The 19,257-nt window shown below is 43.9% G+C and overlaps 1 protein-coding gene across 1 annotated transcript in view; it reads right to left on the bottom strand.

Moving 5' to 3' along the window:
* Positions 1–19,257, bottom strand: part of NFKB2 (nuclear factor kappa B subunit 2) — a 201,013-nt gene that overhangs the window by 79,437 nt on the left and 102,319 nt on the right. The window contains exons 4-12 of the mRNA XM_069240340.1: positions 19,125–19,165; positions 18,527–18,625; positions 16,475–16,626; positions 14,992–15,104; positions 11,474–11,632; positions 6,472–6,576; positions 5,495–5,580; positions 1,590–1,728; positions 1,364–1,483 (exon numbers count right to left, since the gene is read on the bottom strand). Of these exons, the coding sequence (XP_069096441.1) occupies positions 1,364–1,483; positions 1,590–1,728; positions 5,495–5,580; positions 6,472–6,576; positions 11,474–11,632; positions 14,992–15,104; positions 16,475–16,626; positions 18,527–18,625; positions 19,125–19,165 (1,014 nt within the window). The remainder of the gene's footprint in view (positions 1–1,363; positions 1,484–1,589; positions 1,729–5,494; positions 5,581–6,471; positions 6,577–11,473; positions 11,633–14,991; positions 15,105–16,474; positions 16,627–18,526; positions 18,626–19,124; positions 19,166–19,257) is intronic.

The following is a 19,257-nucleotide window of genomic DNA, read 5'->3' as shown; positions in this document are numbered from 1 at the left end:
CTTCTTATTACTAAGGAGCACTGGGCGATTTCATATCTATTAAGGCAACATTATTATCTCCGTGTCAAGTAAAATCTGTGAAATACAAAACTGATTTTGGCCCCAACTTAACTTTAAAAACAAAATCACAGCACTTGGCCATAAGTGAATTAAATGATTTTACTGGGGTATATATTTTTGATACTTAGGTTATTGTTTTGGCTCAAGAACACCGTTTTGTGTATGACAATTAATGTTTTTCCTTAATCATTTTTATTAATAATTTTGAATAACAGACAAAATGATTATGGTCATGAACTGCAGTTTTGCAAAGCATGACAGATCCATGTGTGTGGTTAGTGAATCAGACAACAAACGTTTGCTGTGCGTGTTTGGAGCCGCAGTCAAAATTTGTCAGTCCAGAAATACATATGTTAATAAGCCATGTCTACTAGATGGGTCTGGCAAATGCACACAGCAGCTACGTATGTTTACAAATGGACAATTTCAACAAAGTTATGGTGTGAACTCAATGTTATCGCTGAGGTCTTTAAGTAGATATGTCATGTCTTTGGTACCAGAACCAGCATTTGAAAGTGTGCTACATGTTAGTTTTGTGACATATAAAGCTACATAATTTCCGAATATTTTAGGTTTTGATAGAGAAACGTTGACACTACTTCACAAAAAGGGGTCCCTGAAAATACAGCAGTCTAGGAAGTGAGATCATGGAAACCATAACTCTATGAAAGGTGCTCGAAAAAGGAAAACTAAAGTGAGCCAACCGAGACAGCAAGTGTAAGCAACAGAGCACCAGGAGGGTACAACTAGTGGTACGCAAAAGATTTAAACTGCAAGAAAAACATAGCTTGACGCAGCATAACAACCATTTGCCTTTGAGCCGCTCCCGCAACCCAGGAACACATCTGGATACTTGATTTACATGGAGCTCATTATATATTTAAGATGAAGATTTGTGTGGTCAGGAAAACAGACTCTCCAGGAAGCAAAGATTTGCATCCTGCTTCTCATGAAGACAGTACAGATCTTTTAGGTAAGGGATGTCGGTCAGAGACTTTTAAAAGCCTAGTTTTATAGAACAGAAAGTTGCCAATAATTATTAGGAAGACAATACAAATCAAAAGGGCAAGCTTATGCTGTGGAGTTAATGCAGGGATATTTGAAAAGTGCGGAGAAAAAAAATATATATATCAAAGTTAAAAAAATGGTCCCTGCAATCCCTATCTTTGAGACTTGTACACATTGCCCAGCTTGCATGCTACAAACAAGGAAGTGCAGAGATTCCAAAGAGGGAGAACTGCACTGTGTTGATTGTTGTCAAGGAGGGGCATTCTAACTAGGCATGCTTTATGAATATCCTTACCTCCACCCATTCCAAATCCAGGACCACCTCCACCTGCACCACCCATTGGAGACCCGCCACCGTAGTGATGGTGAAATGATGGTAACGTCTTCTTCTTCTTCCTCTCAACCTCTTCTTTATCTGCATGAACAACACAGCACTCGATCAAATTGAACAGCCTCAAGAGCTTTCCAGTGAGATAAGTCCATGGAACATAAAACTTTACATGTCTTAAGACCTGTCATACCTTGCTCCAGCGGGTAGTACGTAAACTGTTTGGCATCACTCACGTCGCCTCCTCTCTTCCGTTTCAGCTGCAGGAACACTGTAACAGGGCGGTCAATCTTCATTTTGTGATATGGGGGTGTCCGGAAAACAATGGCATACTGAAAGAAAGGTGAGAAAACATGTTAAGCACCTGGAGAAATTGTGGTCGAGAAGACAGCCGAACGGAAATCAAGAAATTCACAATTGTTCTGAACAGTACGCAGTGTTAAAGTCATCATCAGAACAGTAATATGTTCTTCCCATTTTAACTACCTCAAAACCATAATCAATTAATTTTAATAGACTTTGGCCCCAAAATGAAAGGGACAGCTTCCATAAGGTAGACAGTCTGCCAAAAGAGTAGGCACCGGCTGAGAGCACAAGCCTCGTGGGATGCTTAAGCAAAAAAGTGGTCTTTGAAGTGAACTGTGTGGCTAGTAAGAGCTGCAAGAGAGAGAAGCCTGCAGACAGACTGCAGTAGAGCCCAGATTCTAGAAATGACAGGAACTGAATAGGAGACCATCAGAGATGCTATTACGTGCTACAAAACTGCAAGCCACCGTTGGAGGGGAAACCCTAGCAATAGAGCTAGTACTATATGATTTTCCAGTTTATTCAGGAAAGATTTATATACATACTAGTCGTGCAACAGAAGGGGTATTTGGAAATCAGTGGCCGTAGGTTTACAAGTGTTGAGTCCCTAAGAAACCACAGATCTCCAGCTCCGTGGATTAAGAGAAGTCACGCTAAAGTGTACAGATAGACATGCATCCCTTAAAGACTGTGTGTGCTGATAAGTGCATGTTCAGCATGAGAAGCACACACCATCCCTCTTTAGGGGTTGCTAAAACCCTGCATGAACGCTTTTCACGTATCAGTGTGGCTATACAGCGATATCAGATACCAAACATCTGCTATGGCAAGGCAAATACGTAATACAGAAAAGGAGGAACGGGGGCAGTGTATATGTTGTCTCTAACATGAAGCATTCAAATTCTCATGAGGAAACTAACGTTCCTCATATGGCAACATGCAATAATAGAGGTTCCCTCCCTTAGCAGGTGACCATATGAGCCTAGGTCTGTCTGTGGGGTTCATTTGTGATTGATAGCTCCTTAATAGCGGGACTGTCAATCCATTTCTCCTGTTGGTTTCCATTGATTTCACACATACAAAATGCTAACTTTGAGGAACCTGCTTTGCGCAGCTAGTGGTGAATAAAGGTCTTACCCTTATAGACCATAATTAAATATTGGTGGAAGGAACAGAGGGTGAGGGCAATTTTAGTATTAGCAGTATCTGTATAACCTGTGATGGGAGGCGTAATTTTCCCTCAGGACTAGACAGACACTGTATTTCATGAAAGTGCTACCCACTGAGTCTTTCCACCCAGCACCCTGAGGCAGCTCATGGGGCTGTAAAAGGAGTAATGACAGAAACTGTTATTGTGCATGCGGAAGTCCCCACACCTAAACCCCTGATAACAGGAAGCCATGAAGGTCCTAAGCTTCAATGTTGCAAACTGTGCACGGGTGTCTTGTTGAACAGGATTGGCCAATTTAGGTACAAGAAAGTCGGATTGAGGCTAGGAGTTCAGGATAACCCCGGACTATGTAAATAAATGTTTAACTTAAAGCCGTGGGTCAAATTAGCGTGCATGGCCAACCTAGTATATTGCAAGAATTGGCCCTCCTGGTCACCACTGTTTTAGAACATGCAATAAGAACACAACCAGTAGTACAAACAGTCTCCTGTACAAATTACCTTTGTTCCCACTTGTTCCTTTAATAACTATAATACAATTATGTCAAAAGCACAAAACAAGCTCAGCACATATGCCAAGCACACACGCCACATTCCAATATTATTTTCAGAGCGATTTTTGGGCTGATTCCAAGTATGTCTTTAAGCGGTTTTCGTTTTTCTACTCTTTTCGCATTTTACAGTTTTTTCACAGCTCTGCATTTGGCACTTTTTTCCTTTGTGAGAGTGGGTTGAGTGAATTTTGGGCACGTTTCCATACGACATGTACCATCAAGTTCGTATGACTAAAAACATGCAGTTAGAAGCTTCAGTATTCAAACGCTACACAAATTCGCTTTTTTTTTGTTCTTCTCAACACCACTTGTGTATCCTAGCCGAATGACAGAAAAAATGCAAAGACTGCACTTCATTGTTAGAGCTTTGAGGTTGTGTGTACAACCTCTGGATTTCGAGATAATGCACAGTGCGAGATTTTAGAACACACTTAGCTCTACCAAATGCCTTAATTCGTCTCATTTCCAACAAGCTATTTCTGCCATTTTCCCAATCCTGTATTTTACCCCTCAACCTGCTTTCTGTCCCTCATCCCTCTATCCCCACATATCTTTCTATTACTTGCAACAGGACATACTTCAACCCACTTCTGTTCTTGATCAGTCACCACAGCTGTGTCCCTGGTACTGCACAGCAGCCTGGGAGTTGTTTATGCTGTGGCATCAACAGACGTTCAATGCCTGAAGTTGCATGTGAGTGCACCCTCCCCCTCCCTAACCCCCCCCCCCATCCCTGTGCGTGCACAGAGCATGAAGGAGGTGTGCAGTGGGGGAAGCGTATCAGGGACGGGCACTGCTTTTTGCGGTCGACTGAAAGTTATCAAGTCTCTGTGGCTGCTGGATGCAGCCGGGGGGACGTGTGCAGGTCACTGTGCCCCTACATAACATGGACCCATCACTACCCTCCCGGAGAGGGACAAATGACACGTCTGTAAATCCTACCGGGGGTTTAACTCATATTGTTGAGGTTTGTGGCCAGTTCAACATATAAGGCTTCTTTTTAGAAAATAAAACGTCAAAAAAAGAAAAAAACTACAAAATCCGATGAAACCATATGATGAATATTCTAGGTGTGTCGCTCTTATTCATGCACTTGAGCAGATTTTTTTTTTTTTTTTTTTTAATCGACTGGACTGGAGAAATGGCATCAGTCCAAGTGAAGGCAAGTAAGCTTCTATCGTAGTAAAAGCACCAAGACAATTGTTTCTCAGACTGAGAAGCCAAGCAAATCAGTACGAAACTTACAGTGAAGTGCACACTGCTTGTGTCAAGCCTCCTGTGTCCGTGCAGCATGGTTCCAATAATATTTTAAATCTCCTAGATCATTACAAAATGGTACAATGCTCAATCCCTGTAATTGTGACTTTGTCCTAAATGCAGCTGTCTGGCCACAGCGGAGAGGCCGTGTTTTCACTACAAGACATAACTAGCCCCTGAGGTGCTGCGGCTTTTTCAGGCTCATTAATGCAGTTACGCACTAAGACACCGCGAGCCAGGGGTTCAGCCCACAACATTCCCGCCCCGTCACTCAACCGATGACAAAATACCATGCAACGCAAACGCTTAAATCAACAATACTTGGTTATAAAAGATACTTTAATGCCAGCTGAGCGTTTATCCATTACTTGTCACCTTGAAGGTGCCTTTGGGAAACCAGGCAAGGCAGGTGCTCCGAGCGTTACAGAACTCGCACGGTCGTCATTTGGCCACAATAGGTGGCCCGCGAGAGGAGGGGGCAGATCCACAGAGAGGGAAGCATGGTTTGTGGCAGATACTATGTTACAGAAGTGCATGCATCACGCACACAAGGTGCAGGCAAGCTGTTATACAACGCGGTCCAGAAGGGCAGGGTGGAAGGGCTACTGGATGGACCACTGAGGTCCTTCCTCTGCCATATCAAGTCCTAGAATTAACTTAAAAGCAAATGGCAAAGAGCTGAACGGACAGAAGGAGGAACGGCCTACACAGGTAAACGCCAGACTGGAGCAGGTAGGAGCTGCATTGGTGAGGTTTGGTAGTGAAGCAGATGGAGACGAGGGGCATGGCATTTTTACAATGAGATCCATACTTGCTTGTGAACATCCGTTGGTGAGAAGTCGCCAAACGCCTGCCAGCCATTGTCATCATCTTCATAGAACCGGACCTCGATGTCATCTGAAGAAACAAAAGAGTGTTATCCCCAAAGCCTCCAGTGATGGGCTCTCGATGCTATGGAAACGCAAAGTGTCTGACTTTATGTACCTTCATCCCAAGGTATCAAGAAAGAATCAACACGAGCACCGACCATGTAATACCTTTTTACAGCCTTCCTATCGACCAGGAGGTGTTGATAAATACACGTGGCACACAAAGGGCACTTCACGACAACCTGAGCTAGAAGCTGTTGCCTCCATCATATTGCCAGGCTGCTGTAAACTGAATGAGCTCACAGGGACCACAGACAAGCAGAATGAGCTGAGGTAATAACACTCTTGAGAAACAGAGTGTGAAAGAGAGAGACAGAGAGGGAGGGTGAAGGAATGAGTGAGAGGAAAGACTAAGCCATGTGGTTATCCGAATGACAAAACGGTGAAAGTTAATCTCAACACTTCACCTGTGCTTCACCTCCTAATTCAAACTGTTATCAAGCGCAGAGCCCCCCCGCCCCCCCTCCCCCCACCACCAACCGTCATTCATTACATTACAGGTAATGCACTGCATTCATGCATAGAATCAGCGGTTGAACAGGATTCCCTAATATATATCGCATCCCTCTCCGCGGGATGGAATGAAAGGATGATACGGGGGGGGGGGGGGGGGGGGGGTGGGGAGTCCACCAAGGGGCTGAGCTGAAGGGGGGTAGAAGGATGAAAGAAACCTGTCTGCAGTCACCAGACGCACAAAAGGTAAGGGCTCTAAAAATCACACACCTTGCTTCATTGACTTTGGGGGAGGTGTTTCATAACTAAAGGAAAACCAGAGAGTTCAATAGTCTGTCAGTGCACATGCACCCCTATATTGTGACTGCAACGTGGAACCGAGGGAGGGCTGGGTCTGCATTCTCACCTTTCTGCACCTTATCACACAGCAGGTACACCTCGTCTCCTCCTTTCACTGAGCCGGCTGTCTTATCCATGCGAGAGATTTTAAGGTTTGATGCGCCTGGTGACTCTGAAAAGGTGAAACGTGCAGGCTTGTTAGCAGCGGAGAATCTAATGAACACTTCAAATAGCGGGGTTCAAAGCAAAACGATATTCTACAAAAGCTCGAACTAACTTAAAAAACGAAACAAGTTTCAGTTGACAACCCAAACCTATTATGGTGGAGTGAATTATTCGGATTAACAAATCTACAGACCGCTTAGGGCCTGTCTAGGTAAGAAACGCTAAAAACTTTTCCCATCTTGCAGAGTTCTTCTCCGGATCCACTATCGCGAATTATTCTGTATATGCGCTCTTGGAAGCACTACTCTCGTACACCACTGGGTGCCGCTAAGGGTTCAAATAGCAAAGCCAGACACAATCTGCGTTCCGTATTATTCATTTTAAAACAGAGGAAAACCCAGAAAATATTTTAGTTTTATATATTAGCCTCCCTTCGAGTTTTCGAGGCAGAGCGAAGCTGCCCAAGGTACAGTAGGTTCAGTTCCAGTCATTACCTATTCATTACGAAACCAGTGTTCTGCTAGAAGCGTGGTCGCTTGGGTTCTTTCCAGAGCAGGTTATGGCCGGCCGAGGAAGTCAGTGCGAACTCACACTGTATCTGTCTTTTTCCGAAAAGTGCTTCCTTGAAACACTGCGCGTTTATGAAGCCCCTAGCCACCCCAACTGCACCCCAGTTATAGCCGTCTATCACTACGCGGCTGAAAAGCGTTGGCCAGTGTTTTCCTTGCTCGCTTCGTCTCTTCCTTGCTAATGCACTGCGTACAAACTCAACGCGGGCACTGCCCCCGGGCCCCACTTCATCTGCCCCAAGTACCGCTCCACTTCACCAACCCGAGTTGAGGGCACCCCTTCCCCCGAGTCTGCAAATAATGCTGCCCTCCAGGTTATCTGACCGACTCAGTGCTTGAATGGAAATATACAATGGTAGGACTCATTATTTAAAGTACCCGCTTGCATATGAGAAGAACAGGCATTTTTCCACTAAATGTTTTGAAGCAATGCTGAGAAGTGCAGGCACTCACTCTCCTTTTCAAATGAAAAGTTCCGGTGCTCACTGCCGGATAGTGCCTGGCCCTTTTAAGCACTAGGCTGGCACAAAGCAGCCCCCACACCTGACAAGTGCCTGCACCTTTCCATTAAATGCATTGCAGCAGCGGTGACGTGCGGGCCCTATCCCTTTCAAATGTGAAGTTCAGTTACTCAGTCTCGGACAGTACCTGCCCCCACCCCAAACTAGATCTCAACACAACCTGCTGTTAGAGAACTCAACATGGCTCTGCCTCCATTCTTCAAGAGAAGCATCTGGTGATCCTGTGAATCTCACCCGCATGACCCCATAAGTGGACCACAACAAAGCACGTGTAGAGCCATCGTCTGATTCCTCTGCGGTTATTCCACATCTGCATAACGCGGGCGCCGGAAGTAGGAGCACCCGCGTGCCGCGGGGCAGAAAACCGAGGCAGCTTAGGCCGCTTGAATCTACCCACGCCTCTTCAATCCATAATCAGATACTCCTTGCAGGTTCTTTTTTGTGACTAATTTCTTTATCACTGGTTTCACTTCCCTTTTCTTTCCCTCGCGTGTTTTTCTCTCTCTTGCTCTGAGTGAAAGTCCGATGAGGAAAAAAAATGCAGGGCCACCAAAAATCAATGTCTGTGGGCCCCACCTGCAAACACTGACTCAAATCAAGCACTGCACACCGGCTACTCACATTTTTTTTTTTTTAACATTACCCTGCACTTTCTCACCGTTTCTGCATTGGATTATCTTATTGTGGGGTTTGCGTTTTTATTTTCTACCTCTTGAGCAGTTTTCCGGGCATTTCTTGCTGCCTCGGTGGTAACTTTAAAGAACATTAGGCACAGAAGCGGAAATACAATTTCTAAAAAAATGAATTTTAGTTAAGAATGGAGACAGTGACTTTATGGAGTGCAAGGTCAGAGACGTAACATGCCACCTGTATGTGTTATTTGGGGAGTTCAAACCTAGCTGGTGGCAGTGGGAGGGGGTTTCGTAGGCCAAAGACAAATAGCAAGTTGGAAGTGAGGTACCCACAGGATTGACGCTTTTGTCTTTGGTGAACAGACAGCCCGACAGGAATTGTGTACCCCCTGCTCTGTATACCCAGAACGGTTTGTGCAGGACTCAACATTCATCATCGTTGGTCTTCGACTTGCAAGGTTGTACGTCGAGCAGTAACAGATCGAACCCGCGGACCCCCTTACAATCACCAGCCTGACTGCGGGTACTGGAATTATGCCGCAGGGAAGGATCAACTAATGCGGCAAAGCTGACTAAATTATGGGGCGAGAGAAAACAACATATGTAGCATAATGGGGTATACTGTGACCGTATTAGTACATTATTTTGGGCACTATTTCACAAACGTGACGGAAATCCGTCCACCATATTACGATATCCATAGGCTATAATGGGATCGTAATATTGAGGACCTCATTGCCAACAGTTTAACATTCAACGTCAGCACTAGGCATTTGAAAGATGGGCAGTCAAGTTTTGCAAAGGCTTTTCACTGCATAGCAACAAGTGTCGCCGCGTTTCTTGTAGCTTCTGATCCATAGGAGCTAGATTTTTTTTGAGGGGTGAAAAATCAGCAAATTATGCAGCAGGTGATTAAGTATGTAGCAAATGTGCCAAACGTATAATATGTCGAAACACTCCAGCAGCAGGATCACATAATTCAATGGCCATGAGTGACAATGCCAACACTGCAACAGAGGGAAGGGTACTGTTGCCTCCGGTATCCAAATGTTTTCCAATGTTGAATTAATCAACAGAAGAAACAGCGTCAACTTTATCTTGAAAAGATAAGACAACATAATTGTAGGCTGTGCAAGAAGTAGCCGAAAGGTACCATGCCCTTCCAGGTCAAAAATGAATATAGGATAGGCCAAATAACCAAGCTGTGCCATCCACTGTAGCCTTAGCACGCAGCATCCGAAAAGTATTCAAAATGGGGGTCGATTACAGAGGGCGTTTAAAGGCTGTGCCACTTCTATCCTCTTCTTTGTAGCACTTCCATGCGTGAAGCTGCTCTGTGGCACTTGCCTCAATCTTCTACAATGTTTCATTTCTTGACGGTGAACTCAGACAATCTGTGTGCAGATCCCGCTGCACTCGGGACTTCACCATATATGAAAGCTAGGCACTCTCCAATATCCCAGGCTGGACTAGGGAACCAAAAGCAGCCCTAGCTTAACGCTCAAACCATCCGCACTTGTTCCTCTCCTCGCTCCTTCTCTATTTCCATCCATCCAGTCCCTATATCCGTTCCCTCTCGGACTCCGTTCTCTCCACCTACATAGCCCCTCTGTGCCTGCAACAGCTCTCCCAGGGAATTAGAGAAAGTTACAGGGGAGGTGCCAAGAGCAGCCCCGGCCTTTCAAACCGTCCTCCAAGAACTCCAACCCATGGGGGGCACGCCTAATGGAACATAAAGCCAGTCCAGCCCTGACAGTTTCTGGTTAGTGTCAAAATCTGCTTGCACTACCCCGTTTTAGGTGGCTTGTGGTCGTTCCCACAGCAGCAAGCACGGGGGGGGGGGGGGAAGGTGGGTACTGGTGCAAGTGTACATGTCGGTATGGCCGGCTGTCTTGCACGGTTATCTCTTCGACCCGAGCTGCATTGCCGGATGGAGAACAGCAGGCACAGGCTCCCGGCACCCAGGGGAGTGCAAAACCACCCTGCTCCTGAGGAGGTCACTTAATCTATGTTACATTAATCACTCATATAACTTAAAAAAAAAAAAAAAACACACACACACAAACCCCCCATAATGCTATAACCAGCATCAATGTTTAATTTCATCCTACCAGGCTAATTTAAGTGAGTAGCTTCATGATCTTCAGAGAGTGGGCCCCCATGTGCTGCTGTGGGAGGGGCGTCTTGCCCCTTCACTGAGTCCCAGGATGATCGGCCCCATGTAGCTGCTTCAGCCTTCTACCTACTGGTCAGCTTGATAGATGCATGATGCACGTTTCTTCTCTGTAAACAAAGCTGACGTCAGGGGCCACGTGGAGTTGGTTTCCAGTTGAGAGCCCATCAAATGGCATCCGACAGGCCAGAAAGTCTCAGGCCTCTGGACGACTCTCTGTGCGGAACGCTGTGCCCCACCCGCCTTTCTCCAACCTTCACAGTCACCACCTTGAGAAACCCTTTAAGGACAGGGGTCCACCAGCCGCAAACCTCAACTCCGAAGCCAAAGAGTCTTGTGGGAGAAAGAGCCTCCGTTTCAGTGCCTCATCAGTTCCCCTTACCGAGGGAGGTCTACAGAACCTGGGATCACAAGGAGGACCTGAGAGCATAATTTGGTCTTCGGGCAGGTTGGGCATCAAGCTCACTCGAAATGTAGCCGATCAGCTTAGGGTTATGATCACACCCCTTCCACCACATATGCATTTAATTTTTACTACCAACCTTGCCTCCTGTCCGAAGCCAATATGCAGAAAAATTACCAACATTTTTGATTGCTGATCTTAAGAAAAACATCAAATACGATCAATTGAAATATTTCAATAAAATACATACCAGGAGACGATAATAGGCATGGTTAAAGTCTTAGGGAGGGTGCTCCCAGCTATTTGTGGATGTCTAAAGCAACAGAGACATCAGCTGGCTAAGTATGTGTACTAATAATCAATGCTTACATAGCTGCCTTGCTACAGACACTTCAACAAAGCGGAAGGTATACTATTATCTAAAGCCCACCCACCATACTGGAGAGATAGCGCCTATGAGACTGCACTCCTTCTGACCCAGACCAATTTAGGCAGCCATTCACTTTTCATGTCACTCTAATCAGTATTTTATGGCACCACTACTTAGGGAAAGCATAGCCTGCTTGGGGGTTCAGGTGGAGGAATAAATAAATAACTTGATCTTACTGCTGTCGTGGATTGGGTCGGAAATGACGGCCTTCAAGGGCAGGGAAAAGGACCCATTGCTGTCTGGGAGATAGGCGGTAAACCTCAGCCGCACAATGCTCAAGTCCATCACCTTCTTTAGATCCTTTGCTTCCTGCTCAATTTTTTTCAGTTCAGGATCTGTCCAACAGATGCAGAGGAAGATTAAAGTAGAACATGAGAAATAAAGAGAAGCCAAACAAGGATCAAGGAACAAGTGACAGGGAGAAGGAAACCGCGGGACAGAAGCAACAGACAAGCAAAACATGCCACAAGGAGGGCAAGCAGAGTTAAAGCAAATAAAATAGAAGAACATTCGATATAGCTAGTGTGAGAAGTTGGAAACATTACACCTTTGTGCCAAAACATCATGGTAATATTACATCATATCAGTATCGCTTTTAGAGGGAATCTATTCAAACAACCTGCTTATGGAATACTGGTCATTAAATTGATACACATTTATGCTTATTAACAGGTTTGTGTGTTGACTGGCAACACACAGCCCTGGCCACAGAGCCCCAGCAAAAAATTGAATCTTAAAGAAGCCCAAGTAAAAAGGTAAGTGCTGTGAATCTTTTGATGTATGTTATGTATGCTGTTACTGTTTGAAATACTCAGTAAATAAACATGTGACACTTCCTGAATGAATGAAACCAAGGCCCTATTATAAATTGCCCAGACTAGTATCTCCAGAGGGAATACCCCTCCAGGCATTTATAAGTGGTCTGGTGTTCCCAGACCTGAAAGTATCAGGACTGCAAAAACAGGACCTGCAGCCTGACTCACCACTATAAATACTACCAACTTGGTTTGCTAGTCTTCTAAAGCAAATTTATTCCAACAGCACTAATAATAATCAGTGCTAAATACTTCCAAGGTTAATCTCTAACATCTACAGAATATAAAGGCGAATTATGTACTGCCTTTAATTAGTCACTGCTGGCTCAACTGACAAAGGTTTCTGACTTTTTGTTCAACCACGGAGTCTTACCCTGGCCACATTTAGTGAGTCTTAGCCCTAGACTTCCCCGAGGACCTTCATGGGCTTGGTCTTCTATTATTTCCCAGAGAGAAACAGGAGGTACGAACACTCTTAACTTGCCATTCAAGACACTCATTTCTTTTCCTAAACACCCCAAAACACTTTGGTGTCACCCTCTGGAGAGTGTTGCTCTGGCCGTCTCTCAACTATAAACTCTTACATTCGGCATGGTTACAGTTTTACCCAATGCCTCAAACCTTTTTTTACTACCGCTGCACTTTTTACTGGTGTAGGTATAACAATCACCAATTGTAATCCCCAGTCCTGAAAGATACTCAATTATGAAATTGTACCTCTTTAGAAATAGCAAGTATTTGGAAGTTCTAGGCGTTCAAACCCTAGAGGTGAAAACAGAAAACAATGAATAGAGTGCCCCATAGGAAAATGCGAAATGTCTTATGGCCCCAAAACAGGTAGAAGCTTAATTCTCCACAACAGAATAATTACATTTAGATTCTATAAATGATCCTGACAAAAATGCCACAGTGCATTTTTTTGCAGTTTGTGTTAGAGGGGTGCCCTGGCCTTTCATGTTGGTGTTCGTAATTAAGGTAGTTTTTTCCCTTCTTAAAAGCTACCTAATGTAGGTGCAACTGAAACCTCATCTTCCATCGTAACAAAGCCATCATGCCAAGTTACAGATTTTAAATTATGTTTTGCAAGCCCTAAGAAGGTCTTGTGGTCTTCCTTCCCTCTGCTACGTTTTTACAGCCTCCACTAGACCATCTTTTTATTTTATTCCACCCTTCAAAAGTTTGTGTGACCTAGGTGAGCTACAGATCTAACCCTTATCTGGCATTTGTTTTTTCTAAAGGTTAGACCTGCTTCACTCAATTTCTGCGGAGCATGTCTTAATGCTTCAGTACGTTTGGACACGCCATCCCCAAAAAATCAAAATATACCCCTAAAATAAACTACATAAGCTGGATCCCTCAGGATCTAATTTGAGGCTGCCAAAGCCAAACCAAACGTCATGTTTCGAAATATGCAATTGAAGAAGTGAGTGGCCTAAGTTTGGGGTGAAGCTCAACCTGGAGCTAAACTGACGTTAAATCTATCATACTGAAACAAGCAGCGTTACTGACCATGCTGAGCATTTCATGTATTTAGGAAGGGGTACACACAATACCGGGATTGAGATCCTACAAATCTACACATAACAGATTTTCTTAGAACCAGCTTTCTTGGCAAGACTCAGTGAGGCAAAGATTCTACAGGCTCAACAACTCATTCAATCACAAGTATGTATAACCCTTCATTAAGGATGTGGGATTTCATAAAGAGTAGTACATAATAGACTAAGTGCACTAAAGGAGTGGCATTAGCCTTGAGCTCTAAAGTTGTAAATTTTTAGGCGAGCCAAACAAGGGTAAGGAGTCCGAGAATTCCTTAGATATATCATCATTCTCTACAGATATTTCCAAGTACAACTAGGTCAGCATAATTAAGATCAAGCCTGAAACCCAATTCCTTTTGGTGCATCCAATCAAACAGGTTTGAGCCCTCTTCTACAATCTACATTTTCCCTACAGTCGACCTTCCCTTAAATGTCATGCACCTTACAACTGTTCCTACTTATGATATGAGGTCTTTCTTATAACCACAGTGTTTTATCAAGTTGTGCTGGAACATATCCGTAATCCACTGTGCTGTGCACGCATGTGTTTTAATCCCTTATTCGTCACCTGTGAAGCAAAGATGACAACAGTGAGGATCTGCAAGAGATTTTATTTCCTCAGCTCCATCATAGCCACAGTTGGGGGCGTCCAACTGACACCCATAAACAGTCTTCTCCTTCAACTAGACATTTCCAACATTTTAAACGCGAATAGGACAGATCCAGCAGATAAGAGTTGGGGGTATCAGGAAGCAGTGAAAGAGCTACGGCACTAAATCCAAAGAAATTTCAAGTAAACTGTAACGGGTGGTGTCCCAATGTTTGTCACGGGATAACAATGGCATATTTCATCATACTTTCCACAAGTTCGCAAAAATTTGTTATCTTACAGTAATGAAATACCGTTCCAAAAACAAACAAACAAACAAAAAAAAAAAAACAGTTCTTGTGACTAGAACAGTTTCACTGTGGCGTAAACACTGAAACCAAGGGTTAAGGGAGATGCAGAGACTAATGCTACAAAGAACTTCAGATCGTACTTTTCTTAACTTTGAGGTATGAATCAAATCTTTCCAAAACATACATATATTTATACCCTGTGTGTGCCCTGCACATGCAACACAAAGGCTACAAGCCACCCTTCTGGGGGCTTCCTTCCCGTGTGAGGTACGCAGATGTAATCACGGGTGTTGTTTATTATGGGGTGCAAGTGCGAGGCCATGAACATTGTAATGGAGTCACGAAGATGTGGCGGTACATAAAAGTATAACATTGTAATTTCATTTTTTTTACCCAACACTACAGCCATCAGAAACTACAATCAGGGCCATGCCTTACCCAGGAGGCCCTGGCCCGGGGCCCGGGTCCGAAGAATCTGCTGCTTCATTTTGTTTCTCATAATTTCCAGCTGGTTTTTCTTGGTGACATGGAGGATTCCAAGGTTGTTGAATCTGATGATAGAAAACCGTTACCCTTACAAACGTGAATACGATAAAGATCATCAGTCTAGGGCAAATTCAATAAAACACTGTTCGTAGAGCAGTGCAATGCCACGGGTAGCCTGCAAGTGTTCATGTGCAGAACACAGTACGCAGCTGTGTTGAGTTCATGAAAAGACAAACATTGACAAAGCCAATAGGTTTCGCCCATGCAAGATCTACTGGTTTGTAGATGTTTTTAAAGGTACAGAAGCGTGGGCTTCTGTGCAACTTGACAAAGTAAAGAGGATTGCATTTGTGTGTGTTTAGTAGAGTTTTGGGAATGGGTAAAATGAAGGAAGTGGGTTTGAAAAGGAGAAGCAGCGAGTTGTTTTGTAAGCAGTGGTCATGTGTGCTTATTAGTTGGGTGGCATGACAAAAGGACGGGTGAAAAGAGTGAGAAAGATGTTTCGGAGTTTACAGAAATTAGGTTTGGGATGAGACAGGGGGAGCAGAGATAGGAAGGAAGGGAAAATGTTGGTATTGTTTATAATAGCAAAATGTAAATACTGCTAATCAGGCTGCAACTATTGCTTCTCTGTACCACACATGTTGCGTGAATGGGTTAACTGGCATGCGAAGGAGAAAGAAGGTGACATGCAGCGTAAATACGTGCTTGATAAGGAAATAAAAAAATGTTCCTTTAGCGTAGTAGCCAGAGGAAGGACACTGGCCAGTAGCCAATAGCAAATGACCAGAAAGAGTACTTGGTCCTGAGGCATGGACGGCAAAGAAGGGAGCAGGAAGTGAATGCATGCGACATGCTGGCCAATCAGAAGCATGTAAATTAGACTGATGTTTGAGTAAGCTAATGGCAAGTTTAGGTAAGGAAGGGGTGGGTTATAAAACCCTTATAAGTTTTTTTTAAACCAACAAAAGATTTTGCAAGCACAGCGCACATACACGGGGGTGCAAGTGAAACCTTAAAAACACAGATCTGTGCAAGTCTATACTTATCTCAAGGGGCATGGATCTTTCAGGACCCTGTAAAGGAGATGGCATAGGGCAAGACAAGTCTAGACGGCGATGACAACACTGGACTGGTAAAGAAGCTATGGGCGCAGTCAGACATGCAGCTGTTAGCTGAGGACAGGGTGAAGAATGCAAAGGGTACAGCCGAACTGATGACCCTCTAAAAGATGGTGAACTGAAGAAGAACGTTAGCAGGTGAACAATTTTCTGCCCAGAAGTGTGAATGTGAAGTGTTCGTGCAGACAGAGGAAAGGGGATGATGAACAAGCTTCAGACGTCAGTTCTGTGCTGGTAGGTACTTATGGCGTTGAAAGAGCCTCAGGGCTCCCTTCAGTACGTGCTAACTGAGCGGCAGCGTCATTTGTACGTACTGTGCAGTCATATCCTTGGGTCCGACTGTCGTGACGCAGATGCCAGAAGGGCTGCACTGCTTCCCCACCAGGCTGTGCGCGTGCACTCGCGGAGGATCTGTGTGGGTCACCAAGTCGACTTCAATCCTCGCTGGGCCGATGTAATTAAATATCTGCAACGAAAGTTAACACTCTCGCATTAAAATAAAAAAAATGAAAAAAACACGCAGTCGCTAAAGATTATCCTAATACATCCACTGCATGAAGGAGGTTCAAATCTAGAAGTTTTTGTCTGCAGAGACTAAACAACCATTGCAGTTTAAGAACTAATCCTATTGTGCTCATCGGAATGAAGCACAGAATGCACCTCACTAAACTGCTTTAAAAGTTTATTAGTATAGCATCTATTCGTACTTGAATTAATTTTATTTGCAGTGTGCGACAATGGTGGATTTAATGACTCTTAAGCGGCCATAGTACAAAACAACGCAAACGTAAATACAAAATATTATATATATCTAGACATCGTACTACAGTAATTTATAGCACATGCCTTATCAATAGATACAATAAGGTGTTTGGAAAGCAATGTTCAGGCAGGAGAAAAACGGATCCCACCAGGAGCTAGAAACTGGGTCCATAGCAAGGATATAGCATATGGGCTTATTAAAACATTGCAACGCTGATGCAGCCGGAAGGATGTTTCATCCTTAACCGCGGTTTCGACTAGGATAAAAAGAAAATATAACCACATGGATAGGGAGACAATTTCCAGCACTTCAGGCTTGTTTTTTTTTTTTTAATGTTCAAACAAAACCTGTGCTTTGGTTTTCCGTCTTAAAAAAAATATAGTAACACCTCTTTTCATGGCACTGTGCAATGACCGGAATCCCGCAGTTTCGTTGAAGTGATCTCGCTGACAACTGTTCACTAACTAGGCATGGAACTCCAAACTGGACGCACCTGCCACCCCAGGCGAGGCTGGCCCTCCACACAGACAACGAAAGACTTAGTTTCTGCCATCACTGGTCAAGGAAGCTGAAGCAGGAGGGTCTCAGAAAGGATGAGGTGGACTAAATTTTCGAATATTGCAATAAAGCCCACATCTCTGACACAATTCCAATTCAGTATAAAAAAAATAATTCAACAGATATTTACTGGTGAAACGTTAAATCTCTCTTTCTCGATCTATTCAAGCACAGTATTTTGGTGATTACTGTTTAATGTGGATCTCTCTGAGATACGCTTATTCTTCGGATTTATTACGCACTAGCTATGAATTACCAACAGCAGTTTAGAAAGTCCAACTCCCAATGTCAGGAATACTTACCCAGGATGTTTTTCTTGGAAATAATGACCCTCCACAAAATGTAGTAAAAATTACCAGAAAGTGCCAAGACTGCAGCAAGAGAATGTGCAAGCCAAATGCCATCAATGAGCAAAATGTAAGCCCAATCCAACATACACGCAAATCAAGCAGCTCAAACGATCAATTATTATACTATATAATATTTAAGCAACACAAATTTGTAACAGACACGTGAAATGTTATCTTGTAATCGCCTGCCACTACTTCTATGATCTGAAAACCAGTTAATCGTATTAGCTGGTGGGGTTTCCATGTTATGTAGTTTACACCTAAGAATTATTTCCCGTAATCAAAAGATGAAAAATCCTGATCACTGAAAAATGTCCCAGATAATAATGTTTGCTCCTCCAATTAATATAGAAACCTGGTTCGGTAACACAAGAGAGGGTGGCAATTTCTATCTAGGAAAATACTTATACATAAGCCACAGGAGCAAGAATACTACAGCCATAACTTGCGTTTGTGCTAGTAGTTTTGTTTACTGGAAACGCACAGCATTTAATCAACCATCTAATCAGTGGCATAAAAAACATGGGGGGGGGGGGCAGCAAGACATACTGAAGGTGCCCTAAACATTCACATCAGTTGGGGTAGAGGGGGCCCCTGCTGCGGGGGCCTCTGTTACGCGCCTACGACTAAGCAAATCGACCAAAGATCCAGCTTCCCTCCTTGTTACACACCACCACCTAATATTAACCACATACCTTGACTGTAGGATATGTCTTCCTTCCTTTCTCACTGGACGCACCGGGCAGCCCGCCATGGGAAGGTCCTTCACAACCGTACCGAAAACGGAACCCCCGCTGTTGAAGTTGAGGTAAAATTACGTAAGCCATGTTTGGTAAGTGCCAGTTAACCATACATTATAAATAATAAGGGGAGACATGCATTTAAAAATGAAATGCTATTGAGAATGAGGGCCTACCTTTTCTGAGGGAACACATAACATAAGTATTAAATTAAGTAAAAAACATTTGTAGTTAAAAATATTGTAATTGCAGTGACCATGAAGGTCCCATGCCTCCCATTCAAGTCTTGTTCAATGGCGACCTCTGTCTGTAGTGATGTTGACGCATCATCTGTGAAAAACCTCAACACTTCCTCAACTGTAGTGCCAGTTAGGGTGGGGCAGGGAGCCTGGTAATGAAGTACATTCCATGTGATGTCACTTCCTGCCCAAACCCGAGCTTCTTGGAGCTGAAGTCACTGTGTGACAATATACATTATTTGCTTAGATAGCGCCTGAAAGACACGATGAACCTCATCTGTCAGAATCTCAGTTGCCTGTGGCTGCATGCTCACCGATTTTGGCTGCTCGATTATCACGACATAGGGACCTTCAGCTGGAAAAAGAAAAGAAGACAACATTTCTACATGGACTGTATTGGAGGACGTTTTACAATTACTACATTGGTAGAACATTTTTACAGATCAC

Source organism: Pleurodeles waltl, chromosome 6 (genome assembly GCF_031143425.1).
Source record: "Pleurodeles waltl isolate 20211129_DDA chromosome 6, aPleWal1.hap1.20221129, whole genome shotgun sequence".
Lineage (NCBI taxonomy): Eukaryota > Metazoa > Chordata > Amphibia > Caudata > Salamandridae > Pleurodeles > Pleurodeles waltl.
Note: the sequence above shows the minus strand (reverse complement) of the source record. Positions and strands in the feature narration are given on the sequence as shown.